This window comes from Periplaneta americana, chromosome 12 (genome assembly GCF_040183065.1).
Source record: "Periplaneta americana isolate PAMFEO1 chromosome 12, P.americana_PAMFEO1_priV1, whole genome shotgun sequence".
NCBI classification, from domain to species: domain Eukaryota; kingdom Metazoa; phylum Arthropoda; class Insecta; order Blattodea; family Blattidae; genus Periplaneta; species Periplaneta americana.
In genome coordinates, this window is record NC_091128.1 from 52388724 (window position 1) to 52407145 (window position 18422).

The 18422-nt window shown below is 34.7% G+C and overlaps 1 protein-coding gene across 1 annotated transcript in view; it reads right to left on the bottom strand.

The window, feature by feature from the left end:
• Positions 1 to 438: 438 nt before the first annotated feature.
• The window catches only part of Hel89B (histone acetyltransferase 1), a 166693-nt gene continuing 148709 nt past the window's right edge, over positions 439 to 18422 (bottom strand). The window contains exons 30-34 of the mRNA XM_069841318.1: positions 18133 to 18267; positions 11337 to 11499; positions 10386 to 10522; positions 6596 to 6677; positions 439 to 1824 (exon numbers count right to left, since the gene is read on the bottom strand). Coding sequence (XP_069697419.1) covers positions 1639 to 1824; positions 6596 to 6677; positions 10386 to 10522; positions 11337 to 11499; positions 18133 to 18267 — 703 coding nt within the window. The 3' untranslated portion in view covers positions 439 to 1638. The remainder of the gene's footprint in view (positions 1825 to 6595; positions 6678 to 10385; positions 10523 to 11336; positions 11500 to 18132; positions 18268 to 18422) is intronic.

Sequence of the window (18422 nt, forward strand, 5' to 3'; positions counted from 1 at the left end):
CAGATGAAAAGAAAAAGAAAAAGATGGGGAAGATAAAACAGTACAAAATATTTCTCAGAAGCTTTGGAATATTACAATTACGTAACTTAGGAATATATGGAAGACATGCATAGACTGATATATTTAATCACTTACGCAACTTAGATTAATAAAAATAGGAATATAGGTCAGTATTTGATATTTGAAAGATACGTTTCAATTACTGTAAAATGTGATATATGCAACAATCAAAATGTTCACATTAACGTGATCAACAAAAATTTAGATTTATAGCATATTTAGCACTACAGCTTTGTTATAGGAAAAAGATATTAGGAAGAAGGACTTTCTTATTGCCATATTGTTTTTTTTTTTATCATTGCGACTACTGTAATTTTTTATGCTCGATAGGTTATATTAAATAATTTTAAGTGGCAGTTTAAGGGCTAAATGCAGCTGTTGAAAAAAAAAATAAAATAAAATAAAATGCTACATAAATTCAGTGAAATACAGCAGCAGCACAGGTTGAAAACTTCTATTATTCATATTTTTAGGATTTCACATGACAGATGTATTATTTCTAAAAATCTTAACTTTCAGACCCAACATTTAATACTAATAACTTCATTGCATTGCGGGTATTTGAAGACTTCCTTATGCATGGAATGTAGAGCATGCCTCATTTGCCAATTATTGTCTGCTACATACAGCAGGCACTAAATGACATACTTTAAGTAGAAAAGTATAAAATAATCACATTCTTAAAACATTTCTGTTGCTATCAGTTAATACACATGGGAATAATCCCAAATATTATTATCTACATTGATTTACGCTCTTAGACCATGTCAGATACAAATTTCTTCTAAGAGAGCAACACAAATTAGGCAGTAATAAACCTGCAACTACTACACAGGTCTAAATTTTTTCTTGCAGTGGAATTTCAATCTTATTATGAGACAATATACTTCGGCATGTACCAAGTACAACATAATATTATTGCCTGTGCATTCTTTTCAACCCTACTTATAACAGTGCATCATTTCATTTTGACAGCAAGTCTTACCTTAAAAAAATTCATCAAGATCTTCCAATGAAGTAGTCTCTAATTCATAAATAAAGAACACATTTCCAAGATTTCTTTTAACTATAACAATATTTTCACAGGAATATATTTCGATATGACATTTTCTTAAAAAAAAAAAGAGAGAGAGAGAGAGAGAGACAGACTACCATAATGTATAAATGTATTGAATTACAAATAACCAGAAACAGGCAAAAGCTCAACCTCAAATGGTTGTGTTTATATGCCTGTTATAGATAGGCAGTCAATGTAAACAGCAATTTCGAAACTCTCAGTGAAGGAGAAAAGAACTACTCCTCCTGTAAAGCAAAGCACAGCACTGACCACAGAGCACACGAACTCTTCCGCTCGAAGTATAGAGTTTAGCATCAGATAATAAAAAAAAACAGTTGAGAACAGATTGTTTTCAAGTGACTCAAACAATACAAGAACATCCGTCATTAGATGCTCACTTATGAAGGCTATCCACTCCATGCAATAATCTCAATAATCAGACAGCGAAATTGCAGACCAACATTAATCTTGTAAGGTCAGAGACAAGAGATAAACTGGTCTGAAGTTTGGTAAAGCGAACTTCAGTTACGCAGGTTTTTCACGAAGTTTGAGAGATCATACTCTTCCTCATATTGCTTCTCCTCCCACAGATCTGGCAGAGTTTCCAAAACAGTTTTCATTGTAAGTGTACCTGAGAGTGCAGGTTGGCTCTTTATTGCTCTCTGGTTGTCTTTTTTCTTATCATCCAGCGAGAACAGATCCAATAGCTGAAACATAATATTTAATAAGAGCACAGATCTCCAAAATGTGTCTACTGAAAACAGTATTGATAGTGATTGATTAATAGTACATTATGCAACGAGCCTATAATGGTAGTAATTAAGACGCAAGTATGATTGTTTATGAAACTCGCTTGTGCCTTAATTACCATTATAGGCAAGTTTCATACGATTTTTTATGCTCGACCATATTTCTAACTTGAAAGTATTGAAAATTAGGTCTTTTTATGGTTATGTGCGAACTGACCTGAATTGTGAGATGTGCGCAGACGCGAAAGTATTGATTTTTTCCGAGGCCGAATGTCACTGACCTTGGCACAGAATAAGAATGAACATTACTGTGATATAACCTGGAAATTGATTTAGAATTGAAAAACGAGATGACAAATTGAATTTATTTGAATATTATTTACAATTAACCCTAATTATTATAGTAACAGAACATAACCTTCTGCAACAGTATTGGATTTCCAGCCTCTGTGACTTTTCGCTAATTGTCTGTCGATTGCATATCCGAGAATAATCGATATAACGGTACAAAGCTGACTTGTTATTGGCTGAAGACCTGTACTTTAATGAGTAGGTGTACTTTAATGACATGCATTAACCAAGTGTATAATTACTACATTTCGGCATGGTCGAGCATAAACATCCTATTGTAATGGGATATACATTTATATGAACATACTGTATTGATGCACTCTCCTCCCTGAGTAATGCCTGGAGCTCTAGCACACTTTGTCGCCTTAAACAATATATCTGACTTGTGATGGTGGGGGAACAACGATGATGAATGAAGGCTATGTTGACGATTAGTAAAAGACCAACGGGCCAACGAGAGTACACTACGAGAAATCACCAGAACAAAGTTTTCTTGAACTTGCCATGGAAGCTGATTTCCTGATACACGGACATTTTGTGGGTTTGACACCACTGAAGTAATATTTTAACAGACTCCATTCTACCACATAAATAAAATCTGAGGTTAAAATGTATAATGAGATATGAAATATAGCTTTTACAAATTATTTGTTTTTACATGTGTCAATATCAGTCACATTTAGTAATTAATAATGTAAAAATTTTTCAGATAGCTAGAAATATTATGTAGGATACCATATTTTCTCGAATACCTGCACCTTACTTACTTACTGGCTTTTAAGGAACCCAGAGGTTCATTGCCGCCCTCACATAAGCCCGCCATTGGTCCCTATCTTGTGCAAGATTAATCCAGTCTCTACCATCATATCCTACCTCCCTCAAATCCATTTTAATATTATCTTCCCATCTATGTCTCGGCCTCCCCAAAGGTCTTTTTCCTTCCGGCCTCCCAACTAACACTCTATATGCATTTCTGGATTCGCCCATACGTGCTACATGTCCTGCCCATCTCAAACGTCTGGATTTTATGTTCCTAATTATGTCAGGTGAAGTATACAATGCGTGCAGCTCTGTGTCGTGTAACTTTCTCCATTCTCCTGTAACTTCATCCCTCTTAGCCCCAAATATTTTCCTAAGAACCTTATTCTCAAACACCCTTAATCTTTGTTCCTCTCTCAAAATGAGAGTCCAAGTTTCACAACCATACAGAACAACCGGTAATATAACTGTTTTATAAATTCTAACTTTCAGACTTTTTGACAGAAGGCTAGATGACAAAAGCTTCTCAACCAAATACTAACAGGCATTTCCCATATTTTTTCTGCGTTTAATTTCCTTCCGAGTGTCATTTATATTTGTTACTGTTGCTCCAAGATATTTGAATTTTTCCACCTCTTCGAAGGATAAATCTCCAATTTTTATAGTTCCATTTCGTACAATATTCTGGTCACGAGACATAATCATATACTTAGTCTTATACCTGCACCTACAGATTGAAAATATAAGATGCACAAACTATACACTTATCACATTTGAACTTGATTCTGACACATGTATTGCTAATCCAAATGCCATTTAACAGTGTCAACAATCAAAATACCTACATGGCAAGATAATGGCATGCAATGCAACCTTAAGGCCCGCTCCCACTTTAGCGGAATCGAAACGAAATGTCTGCCGGTGCTAACATCTAGTGGAATTGAACAGAACTGAAGCGTGTACAGATTACAATGGACCACATAACCATAATGGCTTTAGCACAGTTATGTGAATAGGCAGAAAGAGAAGAAATAAATATTTAAAACAAGAAATGGAAGTACTGGAAACATGGAGAATTTTCAGTTTATTTGACTATATTCTCAGAGGTGAAGCAAAATTCCGTTCTTTAGCACTGCTTTGGATTTTAACTTTTATCTAATGTTTCCGTTACCAGTAATTTACTTATTTTGCTTCAAGCATTATCACGGAAATAACTATTACAGTAGTACTTCTGTGTTTTGTCATACAATAGAGCAGATAATTTTGAACAAGATTTATTATTCTTTCTTTGTTCATATTATTTAATTGTAATTTTCTGTATAGGCCTACATACTACTTCAACAATAACTTTCAATAAAGAAATTGCGCTATCAAAAATGGAAATGACTAATTTATTTTTGCACGAAGGCTTCACGAGAACATATCGTCCCTCCTCTAGCAAACTAGCGAAAGTGAAAAATAAGCGACCCTGCACTTAAGGTCAATATTGTACTATTTAATAGTGCAATATAGACCTTAAGTGCAGGGTCGCTAATTTGTCACTTTCGCTAGTTTGCCAAAGGAGGGACGATATGATCATAGCCGAAATAAGAAATTCTGTTCCGACAATGGAATAAATATTCTAGCTCATGAATTCTATTCTATTCGATTCGGTTCAGATCAATTGATGCGCCCCTTTCTGCTATCTTCCATTTAAATACATTGTGAAGATAAATTCTGTTCGATTCGATTCCGTTAAGTGAGAGAGGGCCTTTAGGAGTTGTGCAGGAGGAAAACCAGACAATGCTGCCAACTTCATTTTGAATAAGTCATGCACCCATATTTTTTCTTGTATATTTCGGAAAAAAAAAAGTGCGCAGAGTATTCGAGAAAATACAGTATATCTATGGGTGTGATTTTTTAAATTAACGATATACGTGAAATGTATTAAAAGCTTAATTTTATGCATGGAAAATACAAATCCCTTAATGAAAGTCCAAAATTAAGTGAAACATATCAGTATATTTTCGCGAAATTGATATAAATCAATGAAATTACTTCATAATCACGGTATTTTCAACAAAAAAAAAGTTTTATGGAGAATTCGGATGATAAATGACTCTTTTTCTTTCAAAGAAAACGTGAAAATTTTATTCGTTATAAAACTACATGAACATTTCTACATATTTTGTCATTCAACATTACATGCATGCGACATCTGGCAATGATGTAGGCACAGTTTCAGGGACTACTTTCAGGAAGCAGAGCAAGCAGACAACAGTCATTTCTCTTTCCTGCAACAACTGCCTTCATGTGATCAAGAAGGCAGTGCCGTCACCCCTTCACATCGAATTAAATTGAATTACGAATTTAATTAAGGATGCAAACAATTTTCTGTTAGTTTGAACTGGATTGTTTCAATAATAATTATAAAAAATGTTATTTTATTATTAAGTTTCTTGAGGGTGCGAAATATGCGCAAAATTGCTTGTTTTTTTTTTTTTACGAAATATTCACCAAAATTAAACCGTTTTAATCACTGAAATCAGGGAAAATAATCACCACAAAATCACACTCCTAAGTATGTGAAAAAAAAAAAAGAAAACAGTACTAATAAAAATATAGAAAATAAGAGTCCTAATATGAAATTTGAGCTTAACTCTATATATTCAAACAAAAGTGAACACCACTAATGGAACAAAAAATGCACAAAATGTTTGGGGATCGTAATGTGTCACTGAACTCAAATCTCGAGAAATATGCTCTGCATTCTTTATGTCCAATGAAACGCTGGGTCGAAAATTCAACTGTGAAGTCGCAACAGGGCATAAGACCTAACAAAAGAAGAAGAAGAAGAAGGAGAAGGAGGAGGAGGAGGAGAAGGAGGAGGAGGAGAAGAATGAGGAGGAGGAGGAGAATAAGGAGAAGGAGATGGAGAAGGAGGAGGAGGAGGAGGAGAAGAAAGAGGAGGAGGAGGAGAAGGAGGAGAAGGAGGGGGAGGAGGAGGAGAAGAAGAATGAGAAGGAGGAGGAGGAGATGGAGAAGAAGAATGAGGAGGAGAAGGAAGAGGAGGAGAAGAAGAAGAAGAAGAAGAAGAAGGAGGAGGAGGAGGAGAATGAGTAGGAGGAGGAGGATGAGTAGGAGGAGGAGGAGGAGGAGGAGGAGGAGAAGGAGAAGGAGAAGAAGAAGGAGGAGGAGAAGAGGAAGAAGAAGGAGGTTCTTGGATTTATATTTGAGATAGCACTCTGAGATCATCTTCAACGTCTAGTTTAGATCAGTGTTTGGTGGTAGACATTTCAATTAACTCTTCCTTTTCTTTCAGAATTAGTCTTGAGGAGGAATTAATGTTGAATAGAAATGGATTTCGAACCCAGCATAGATCTTGATCAGGAATCTAAATAAATCACTTTTTGATATCGATCTTCAAACTTATTAAATGTTCAGTAACAACAGATTTAATTGGTTCAACTTCATTGTTATTCTCTTGAAAAGACTGGGACAGAAAAGGAAACATTTAAAAAAATCGTTTTTAATTTCATTCTCCCACAATGAAAAGTGAGGGGGGGGGGGGGGGGGGGAAGGCAGGGGAATAGAGTGACAGATGACATATTAGAACATTATTAACAATAAAAATATTCACCTGGTCTGTGCCCATTGTCTCTATACTTGCATTTTCGCTGCTGATTACAGTGTTGGCTGTCATCAACTTGAATTTCTGCAATCTGCAATCACAATATAATTTAGTTCAGAATTTGTACATGATAAATGTTGAAATTTATAAATAGTCTGTTATTGACCAGTATACAGAGATTTCATTATTCCTCCATGGTATAATGACTATCATACTAGGCTTTATATCTGAGGTTCATGATTTAAAACTGGCAGAGGACAAATGGGCAAGAAAATCTATAGTCTTTCCCTGGGATGTAAGTAAAGCTGTAGGTCCCACACTGCTTAATTTGCAACATGTAAAAGATCCTAACACATTACAATAGAACCCTGTTATACCACACCTCGGTATACTGCGGAATCAAATATATCATGGGCAGGTCATTTGCAGAATTTGTATAACAAATGACGTCCATCAATTCTTACCCTTCCCATTATTGCATTTATAACAATAGAGTTATAAATTCCTAACAGTGAGTAGTTTCAATACTAACGTAGTAAATGTCACAAGAATTATTTCCTTCATGTGAAATATTTCACAAGAATAAAATAAAATTCTCATAGTAACAGCTAATATGCTGTGTCCAAACTAGTTAAGTTTTTAAAATGGAGCATGATTATGTCCAGATAAAGGTTTGTTTAATAATGTAATTGAGAAAAAACTCAAAGAAACATTTGATATTATCAAAACTTATTCATTTATGTCTGAGTTTATATTTCCTTAAATATTATTGCATAATTACTCTAATCCAGTAAGTCAGTCAGGTCTGTTACACCATTCTGTTCCTATGGAGACACAGATGAAAAAGAAATCCCACAGATGTCAGCACAAGCCAAGATGATGCACAAAGAGTCATTTTGATTGTACTGCTATGTTCACCCATTTTGATTTGGCGAGATTGTGTGTCATACCCTTTCTTTATGTTTTAATCTAAGCGTGCATTTTTACTCTGTCAGATCTGTGTGTGTTGTGTTTTCCACAAATAACAACATATAACGTCAAGATCAAGAGGACATAATAGTGCACGTGTGAAGTAGTTAAGTTGCTATTTTGAAGATTTTTAAGCAAAAAAATTTTAGGTTAGCACATGCTTATGTGTGCTTTGTCAAGTCTGTTACCTGTCAGATCTGTTACTCAGTCATGTCTGTTACATCATTCAAAACAGTGCTGTAAAGAAAGGTGAGTGTACAGTGGCTGATTACTATGGCAGAGACATTGCACTATATTAATACATGCAGAATATGCACTAAATAGTACTTCAATTTTAACGTTCTCAATCGTCCATTTGTTATACAAATTTTGCAAATGACCCGGGCATCATCATCCTTCCCATTATTTTAAGAATTTTATTTAAAAATCCAGTTTTATAGAGTTTGCAGAGTCTATTCTTGGTTCCAACTTCTTTTATTCATTTGTCTAGTTCCATATTTCCAAGCTCTTTTCTTCTGTACAGTATTTCTGACCTGTTTTGTTCTGAGAATACAGTACTGAATGTATACTGGAGGTCCCGTTATTTTTTACTTGTCCACCAGCCAGTTAGACTATTGTATTTTTACTTAAAACTTCGTATCTTTGTGAATGCATTCCATCCCTTCTTTTGTACATGCAATTTATTTCTATATTTTAACTTCGAGTAAAATGCTAGTCCGTCATTTGAGAACTGCTGGGTTAAATGTGTTGTGAAAAAGGCAACAAATGCAACTGATAACATGGCGACAGAAGTTATAATTCCAGAGCGTGATATGACCATCACTTCTAGTTTGCAGCAAAGTGATACTGAAGATTGGGTAAATGCCGACCAAGATCGTCCTGTTGTCAATCTTTTAACTGATGAAGAAATCGCTGTTTCCGCGAGAAAGACTGATGAATGTGTAAGTGAACTGGTAGTTCTACACGTATCTGATTGTGAAGATGATGTTGATGAGCCAAGTGTTTCTGCGCCAGGACTGAAAATTAACGAAGTGGAAGACAAAATAAGTGAAGTGATGGAATGGATGGAACATCAGCCAGATTGCAAACAGATTCATCTCATGTATCTTGCTGCCATCAAGTAATTTATGCTTTAAAGAAACGTCCAGGACAAGTTCGTCAAACTAAACTGAACAACTCTTTCGTAAAGAAGATATGAAAATGTGAAAGTACTGTACTATAATGTAATGATTTTAATATGACTATATATGCAGTTAATTTGAAGTATTTTAATGTTAATGTACAGTACTGTAATTAACTCACACTCACTTGAAAAATAAGTTTCATTATACCACAGATAGGTTATAACATGGGTGTAAAACATGTGCCCCCACATCCACGGTATAATGAGGTTCTAATGTAATCGAATGTATTAGCAAAACTACAATTGTGGCCTTTCAATTGTCCATGTGCTGATCCTAATATTTAACTGCAGATGTCTCTAGCAACTGACTAATACCAGCAATATCTGAAGGCTTGTTTCCACTATTAAACATTTAACAACATGTTAAATATAACATGTTGAATTTAACATTTATATGGACATTTCAAGTCTCAATTGACTTAACATGTTAAAGTTAACACTTTTAATATGTTGGCTGTTTTCCAGTAGCAATGGAAAACATGTCAAGTCAATTCATTTGCTCATGCAGCGTCGGTACAGTTCGGCAAAATTCGTACGGTTTCCATAGCAACAACTAACTTCCGATTTTGTACTATCATTGATCCTTGGTGTTCACTGTAAGTTGTTCGCAGTAATGGAATGGACGAAAGAAAATACGTTAAAATAAAATTAATGCACTGATGGAAAGGCCTTGTTTGTGGAATGTGTCTGCAAAAGAATACAGAGACAAAACAAAGAAGGCCGACTGTTTTACAGAACTGGAATTATTATTTAACTGTTCTCGAGAATACAATAGAGAGTTTTCACACTCTCGTTGTAAGCTAAACGTTAGTGCAATGTTGACATTAGTAATGGTCTTATTTGGTGATGTAAAACTTTGGAAAGAATAATTATACGATATTACCCGCTCCTTTAACATCTGCTCTTAAATTATGTCTTTCTTTGATGTAACAGTAGGTATTTTTGCAGCACTATATTAAAATCGTGTTCTGACATTCTCAGAAAGTTTTTGAATCGAAATCGACCCTCAACTTTAAGCTCGTTTAGAATGTCTTCAGCATAGACACTAAGATATTGCCACACCTACATTCTCATTCTCTTCCTTGTAACAAGAAATAGAGGCAATTACAAAAGTCAAATCATCATCTGAGTCCATTGTCCAAAGTTTGAAAATAAGACACTATCTACATTAAAATCTCATAGACTGTTTATGGTGAACTACGTAAAGAAAGTCAAGTTTAACATGCTTAACAGTGTGGACAAAGTTTTAAATGAAATTAGCATTAACATGTTCAATCAACATGTTGGGATGTTAACAGTAAACAATTTAACATTTAACATGTCGATGTTAAATGCTTAATAGTGGAGACGAGCCTTGACAATACATGTAAATGTACGAATAAAGTGAACATCCCTGCAGTACTAACATTAGTATTGCAGATGCCATGATTTCACAGTCCTGTGTGAGTTTGTCAACATCACAGATTTCGTGTAATTGGCTTATGCCAGAAATATGTATCAAAAAGTATTATTTTCTAAATCTTAATTACTTTCGTATATTCATTATGAATCATAAATTGTACATACACATGCATTCACACTCTAGGGCATGCACAGGATATATTTAAACATTTCAATTTCTACAATTTTCGAACACAAAAAACTAACCCCATTATCTTCTCCTCAAGAGTGCCCCTTGTGATGAGTCTATATACATTGACGACTTTCTTCTGACCAATACGATGTGCACGATCCATTGCCTGTAGATCTTTCATTGGGTTCCAGTCATGTTCTACAAATATAACCTGTAACCATACGCATACAAAAGTTACAGCTGAAGAACATGCAAATGCATAGCAATTTTTTTCTACTTTCAACAGACACACAAAGGCAAAATAATGTGTCCAGATCCACGATTATGTTCTTCTCAACTTTTGGTAACAGATCTAATAACTGGGATAACCTCTGATGAAGAAAAGTGAAAAGTGGAAACAGATAAATCCATAATTTTGCCATCCAGAATCATCTATGTGAAAAATTCCTATTAATTTACTAATACGAGGTGAACAAAATAAAATGTTTATTAAGTCAAGACCAATTGAGAACAGCCAATGATCTGTGAAGTGTTTGCATATTTTATACCAACCAAAGTGGTTTTTTAACATGTAATTTGTTTACTGTCAAAATATCTGTGAAGTCCTTTCATCTGAAATAATTAATGGATTTTATTCACATTAAATAATAAGTCAAAGCATCCAGATAATAAATATATGCATGAGGAACCACAATTTTTACACGACAAATAACTAATCATTTTGAAGTCCATAGACAAAAATAACAAATAATATACTGAAACACCTTCTATTACACTTCCTGTGAAAAAAATGTGAAACAGGAATGTTTTCTCTAGCATAGAATTGCTATTTCTACCATCTTCGTAGCATTTATAACATTCAATATTTGTTTTTTAAAATACAGCAAAGTAACCAAAGAATGTTAAGAGAACTTGATAAGGATATGTACAATAAAGTTTTGAAGGTTATCTAAAAAAAGCGAATATGTTTCAAACGAACAGACCGAAAAAACTGAGTATGATAGTAGAGTTTTCTATTTACTAACCGTATCTGCTCCTGTCAGATTAAGGCCCAGTCCTCCAACCTGCGTTGTTAGAAGCAACACATCGATGGAGGGGTCACTGTTGAAAGTTGTAACAACAGAATGTCTCACTCCTGGAGGAATACTTCCGTCTAGTCTCAGGTATGACACACTGGGCATATGGATCCTGATAATCATATTATCATAATCATTTATAACGAAACAAAAGAATGCAATACAACATCTTAACTATGAACCTCCAACTGTACCGACCCAGAAACAAAATTTGGGCCACCTGAATTTTCCAAGTTCTAGTTATAACAAACTGCGCATGCTCAGTGCTGGGCCTGTGCAAACTAGCAATACATAACACATAAGACATGGAATCAGTAAGAGGCCCCACAACAGATATTACTAAAAAATTTTCCACACCAGCAGGTACAAGAAACTGGAAGACCAGTGAAGAGACTTCTCGACCTTTAATAATAAGAGACCAGAATGGGTCAATCTGTGGCCCAATTCCCTGGAAGCTACATGATGATGATTTTTTATTTTATTGGGTTATTTTACGACGCTGTATCAACATCTAGGTTATTTATCGTCTGAATGAAATGGTGATAATGCCGGTGAAATGATTCCGGGGTCCAGCACCGAAAGTTACCCAGCATTTGCTCGTATTGGGCTGAGGGAAAACCCCGGAAAAAACCTCAACCAGGTAACTTGCCCCGACAGGGATTCGAACCCGGGCCACCTGGTTTCGCGGCCAGACGCGCTGACCGTTAGTCCACAGGTGTGGACCATGATGATGATGATGATGATGATGATGATGATGATGATGAGTCCACACCTGTGGAGTAACAGTTAGCGCGTCTGGCCACGAAATCAGGTGGCCCGGGTTCGATTCCCGGTCGGGGCAAGTTACCTGGTTGAGGTTTTTTCCAGGGTTTTCCCTCAACCCAATATGAGCAAATGCTGGGTAACTTTCGGTGCTGGACCCCGGACTCATTTCACCGGTATTATCACCTTCATCTCATTCAGACGCTAAATAACCTAAGCTGTTGATAAAGCGTCATAAAATAACCTACTAAAAAAATGATGATGATGATGATGATGATGAATAAATGTAACATTTGCCACAACATCAAACACTGTACAAGAAATGACTCTCAATAACATATACAGTTCCCTGATAGAATCCAGAATGTTGTATGTCATTGAGATTACGGTTGCCACCTGTCCCATATTTCGGATAAAAAAATTTCGTTGTGTACAGTATTATAATGCATTATCCTGTAAATTGTCATAAAACATCAGCAGTTGTCATTTTTTTAATTTTTGTCATCTGAAAACATTCAAACCTGCTGAAACTAGAGCATCTAGCACCTAGTGCAGCTATAATCTTTGTGTCCTCTCTGGTGACCAATCGAGTTACTACGTCGATATATTGATAGCCTGTCAGGATGCTAGGTGTTTCGACCGGAAGTGGTGTTTAGCGGCATATGGAGTCAAGAACCATATATAATGATATGTGACAGAAATGCTAGAATTGGTTTTGCATAGATTAGGTTGGGAATGTGGAAACTGAGAAGTTTTAGAGGTAATATAGAAAATGACATGTGCATATTATGTGGCGAAATAGAAACTATAAAGCATATGTTGCTAACATGTGTTGAGACAGATTGGAGTGAACGCAGTTTTATGAAAAGGGAGTGGTTAAATTTTAGTAATGAAATTGTTTTAGCCAAAATATTAAAAATTACAAATAACAGATGATAAAATTTTAGGAACATACTTTTGGAAAGTAAGAGAAAAACGAATGAGGGAAATAAATAAGTTAAAAGACATTTAAAATCAATTTTAAAATGTATATGTATATATAATGTAAGAAGGTCTATCTGTGTAGGTATAAAAATTGTATGTTGATAAGTGAGTGAAGCTATATGACCGGAGGTCAATGCTGCCATTCAACATTGTAATGCACTGCAGCCAAATAAATAAATACAAAAAATGACTTCTTATCAAAAATTAAATTCCAACTTTTTAAGCTCATTTAATTAAACAATGCACTATAACTGAATGGTGAATTTCCAAAACGACTTAAGTTCTTAGAAGTAGTTTTGAGAAAAATTAAAGAAAATTGTTTTTAGCCTCGCTGAATCATATATTGTTACAATATAATTTTTTATATGTAAGAGATATGTAAGGAAAATAGTTTTATTATAAAAATTCATACTTTTGTATTCTTCTTCTGGTCGTAAAAAATTTTATTAACTTCAAGACTTAAGTTGTTCTGCAAATTAACTTCAATCCTGCATCATAATTATTAGGTTACTGACACATAAACATGTTTAATTAAATGTACTTATACCAAAATCATAAAATAACCTTATTGCAATTGTTGAACAACATTATTTTGAATAATTTGTTAATCACAAGAGCACAGACAACTCTTAGGAGTGTCATAACGAGACCACAGCTTAGTTTCATCTTTCAATTCTTTGTTGTCTCCCATGCTATAATGTTTTGGTAAAATGTATGCACGTGTTCTTCATCACGAATGTACTTAGGCCATTTTACGAATATCTTGAATTTTGGTTTCATTGATCGGGGATAAACCACTGTATTGGAAAGTGTGAAGAAAGAATGATGCTGAAAATGATCAAGAAGTAGAAAGGGAATTGATTGTGTCACTAGCTAAGTAGAACTGCCTATTGAAGGATGCACTGGAAGGAACGGTTAACGTGAGATAAGTTTGGAAAGGATTACCAATGGCAACAGACAAAAAACAATTTGTCAGCTGAGTGTATGATTAAAATTACATATTATGTAAGTTTCTTCAGTACTTGACAGGAAAAACAACTTAAGTCCAGGAATAAAGTCATTTTACCCCTTAACCAAACATTCTGCTGCTAATAAAAACCATACAACAGTCGTGGATTAAAGTCATTCTGCTACTAAACGATGTCCCTTGCACACAGTAACATAATCATGCTCTCAACTCAAAACCCCCAAAATGTGGACTTACGTCGTTTTGCAAATTCATCATTCAATTGTAGTCTTAGCAGTACTTATTATCTCCTCAGTGTCCCTTGTAATGTACTGTACGCAACTATAGAGGCAAAAGTTAAATTAACTTCAAAAATAGGAATGTTAATAGTTTACTTCCGTAAACACCAATGCTCTCAATGTAATTCCATTATTTAGTACAGATTAGCAAAGATTACACACAATGAAACCTTTCTATCTCAGATTTCCAAAATGGCTTTTCTTGCAAAAATGTTTCTCCAAAATTAAATTTCTATGTTTACAGCAAATGGCTAATGCCTTCCACCACCACCACCACCGCCGCCGCCGCCGCCGCCGCCGCCGCCACCACCACCACCACGACTACTACTACTTATAAAACAAGCTTTAACACTTGTAGGAGTCTACAAAACATTAACTGTGATACTGAAAAGACGAAAACAATATTACATAAATTTTTTTTAGAAAAAATGTAGTGAAAAGTAATTTTATTTTTATGATAGCTTGTTTTCAACTACGACCACACTAATCAAATCTTTCAGTGATAGGAGAAAGATGTGACAAGAAAAAACTGAGTCTGAAAAACATTTGTTGAAAGTATAACCTAGCACACTTCTGCATGTGAATACATTATGAGCTGACTCTCTGAACATCTCTTTTTTTTTTTCTCGAAAACTTACTTATTTTAAGACAGAAATAATCTGATCTTTAAGACGCCCATGTAGTCCTCCCCTTCCCCTCAATAAAAAAATTGCCCAAATTCAATTTGGTGGAATTTTTTTTAAAGAAAATGGTCATTTACATTACTACCTTGTATTCTTTTAACATAAAATTACAACATGAGAATAAAAAATGTATATACATTCATCTCTGGATATAGTGAACATTCGGCTACAGTGAACCTAAATCGTTGGTCCTGACCTGCATACATTAAAAAGTACGTCAATATGTCCGCTTCAAGGTGAATCCTCGCTTCAGTTATAGTGAACCTTGTATCCTGACAAATTCTTATTTGAAGTCAGACCTTCTTGTATAAAACTGAAAGCATGTGTTGAGAACAACATTCTAAGTTTCTTACTCCTTTAGTCAAAGGACAAAGGTAGGATTAGTGATTCCTAGATAGTGAGCTGTACTGTAAATCCAGGCAACGCGTGACGACCTTGCCTCACTCCACCGTCAAAGGGTTGACATTTTGTTCTCAGGCACTCTACTCTACTGTTATTTCTAATCCTGCACTGTCAAAGGGTTGCCTTTTGTTCTCAGAAACATTTCCATTATGACGGATAGCATTGAAAAAACGGAAAACGAAATTGCCTTCTTTTATTAAAAGAAGGCGGACATTATGTCCAGAGCATACATGAAGGTAAGATTTCGATGGCTTTCAAACTCCATCAACCCTCTCCCAGTTTCCTTTACGTGACCCGGGAAATTCCAAGGCTGAGTACGCAGTCACATCATAACAGCGTTTGTCATTTCTACCTGATCAGTTTGTTTCTAGTGTTTGACAGTGAATGTACTGTATAAAAATGTCGAAGCGTAAAGTGTTTTCTTTGGAAGATAAGGCGAATATTATAAGTGACAATGAAAGTGGTCTTTCGCAAGTGGACATGGGTCGATAGCATAGTTTAAGTAAATCAACTGTGAGTAACAGGATACAGTACACAGTGTAATCCATTCCACAAAAATGAACTATTGAATAAATTTCAGAACACGGATTCCTTCACAATTTCATTCATTTCTGTCATTTAAGGTTAGGGGAGAGACAATTCGGATATAGTGTACGAAATATGCAAGTCCGCAGAGGTTCACTATATCCGGAGTTGACTGTACACTGAAAACTTGCATGTTGCATTTCACAAAACATTATAAATTTTAGTTTCTCTTTATAGCCGTGATGCCACATACAAAGACCAGAGTGTAGTAACACACAGTTTGAGAACTCCTCTGAATGAGATTTTCACGGTTTGATTACTTATGTAAGACTGAATAAGCACCCAATAATTACATAGGAATTCACTGTTGCTGTTTTGTTACTGCAGAAATATAATCAATTTTCAAAACATCTTAAATTAATTTCTTTACAGAAATTCTATGTTATACCTAGTAATGAGTTCGGGTGGAAATCTCTCCTCAAATTGCATACACCATTAGATCTCCACAGCAGACAAATAAAAAAATTAGCTGTCTGTACTAATCATAATATTGCAATTAAAACTTCAATGAAACTCAAATAATTGAGCAGACCCCTGTCTTGACTAGATAATGATCATTCAGCTGGAAAAGCACTTTTAATCCATCTCATATCTAGGGAGCAGATTTTTATGTGCTAAAAAATTTAAATATATTTATTTTTTATGTGCTAAAAAGTACGAAAATATTTGCTAAAAATAAACAATTTTTTTTTTAAACATGACAAAAATACCTTACTTAGCTTGAAATTGCAGTGAACAACAAAGGTCATCTCCAAATTCTCCATCACAAATGCATGCCGATTATCTCTGAACAATGACTTATACTGTGAAAACGATCATTCCACATCACAGGACGTCAGACGTGCATATTTAAATAGAGGAATGTCATAAACACATACACCGTCAATTTCACCTACAACACATCCTCCAATACTTGAGCAACTTTACACATATTTTTATATCCACTGTTTTTCCCAAACACATTCTGGAATTTGTGCCTTAGTAATTGTGCTTCTGAACCTGGTAGCGAGTCTAGTTTAATTTCCATGGCACGCACCTCCCTGTTTCAGACAACAGGTTTTTGGATGTTTAGAGTTTTTTATGGTGTCAAACAAAAAGCTTAAATTTGCTAATAGGAAAGCCAAATCGTTTTTTAAATAACCATCTTTCAGTATATCTTGAAGGATATCGATTGACGAAGCCCGGTAACAGGGAATCACAAGATATATTGCCTTACCTGATAGACATGAGCGAGAGGCGAGAGATTTCTTTAAATTAAATAATGTTCATACCCGAGCTCTTATCTGTTGTGTTTCACAAAGCGTGGAATGAAATCATCTTCAGCAACAATAAACATTCTAATTATGTGTTGCAAAATCTCTCCTCCTTGTCTATGTAAATTTATTCTCTAATAATAACACTGATATGCTGCCTAGCAGTTCTCAGAACTTGAGGCGATACTATTACAAAAATGGATCACGGATACACCACACAGCACTTAGAAACACGAAGCAACCAAGAATTCTTAAAAAAATATAACGTACTTCTGAGTGATATAATTGATTTAGTTTTAAAATATTTAAAAGTTCCTGTAAAAAAATTATTTAAGTAAAAAAAACCCAAGATTTATGCGTTTATGATAGATTTCCTGAAAATATGTATTTACATAATTTTTTTGTGAAAATATATGTATTTATGTGAAATAAAATTCGGGTTTTAAACTTGAAACTTCATGTTCGAGATTTTTAACTTTGTTAATTGTGTTTTATCACATGCAAAAATAATATTTAATTACATAGGAATCCCCTCCTTATTCATATCACATGACAGCACAGACATTCACATATGACGGCAACTCCACTCTCTCCAAGTATGTGGAGTTGTTTATTAACACAACATTCCAAGTAAAAATTGCATACCCTTACAGTTAGTGTAGGCAGCTAATTTTTATATATTTTGTTTATCTGCTGATAAAATCTGTGTGCGCAGTTTGATTGGAGATTTCGGCATGAGCTCATTAACATTTCTTGTCAGAGCAACTAAAACACTAATGTTACAGAACAGTATTTCTAAAGGCAACAGGGTGACAGGAGAATCTGACATACTTAAATAAATCATTCTCCAAAATGTCCAGCATTGCTTTCAGCTGGCAGAAGATTAGTGCTCGATGTTGGTTGATGACAAGATCTCCAACTTGACCCACTGGTGGAGATCCTATACCACAGTCCAACAGCAATTGCCTGTAAAAATAATTTACATAAAGATATAAATATGTCTACATAATACACACACAGTATGTCAATTACAGTTAAATTTTATTCAATTAAAATATTAAATGAAATAAAACATGAAGTATAACTGTCTCAACATATTATATGCTATACATTACAAATAG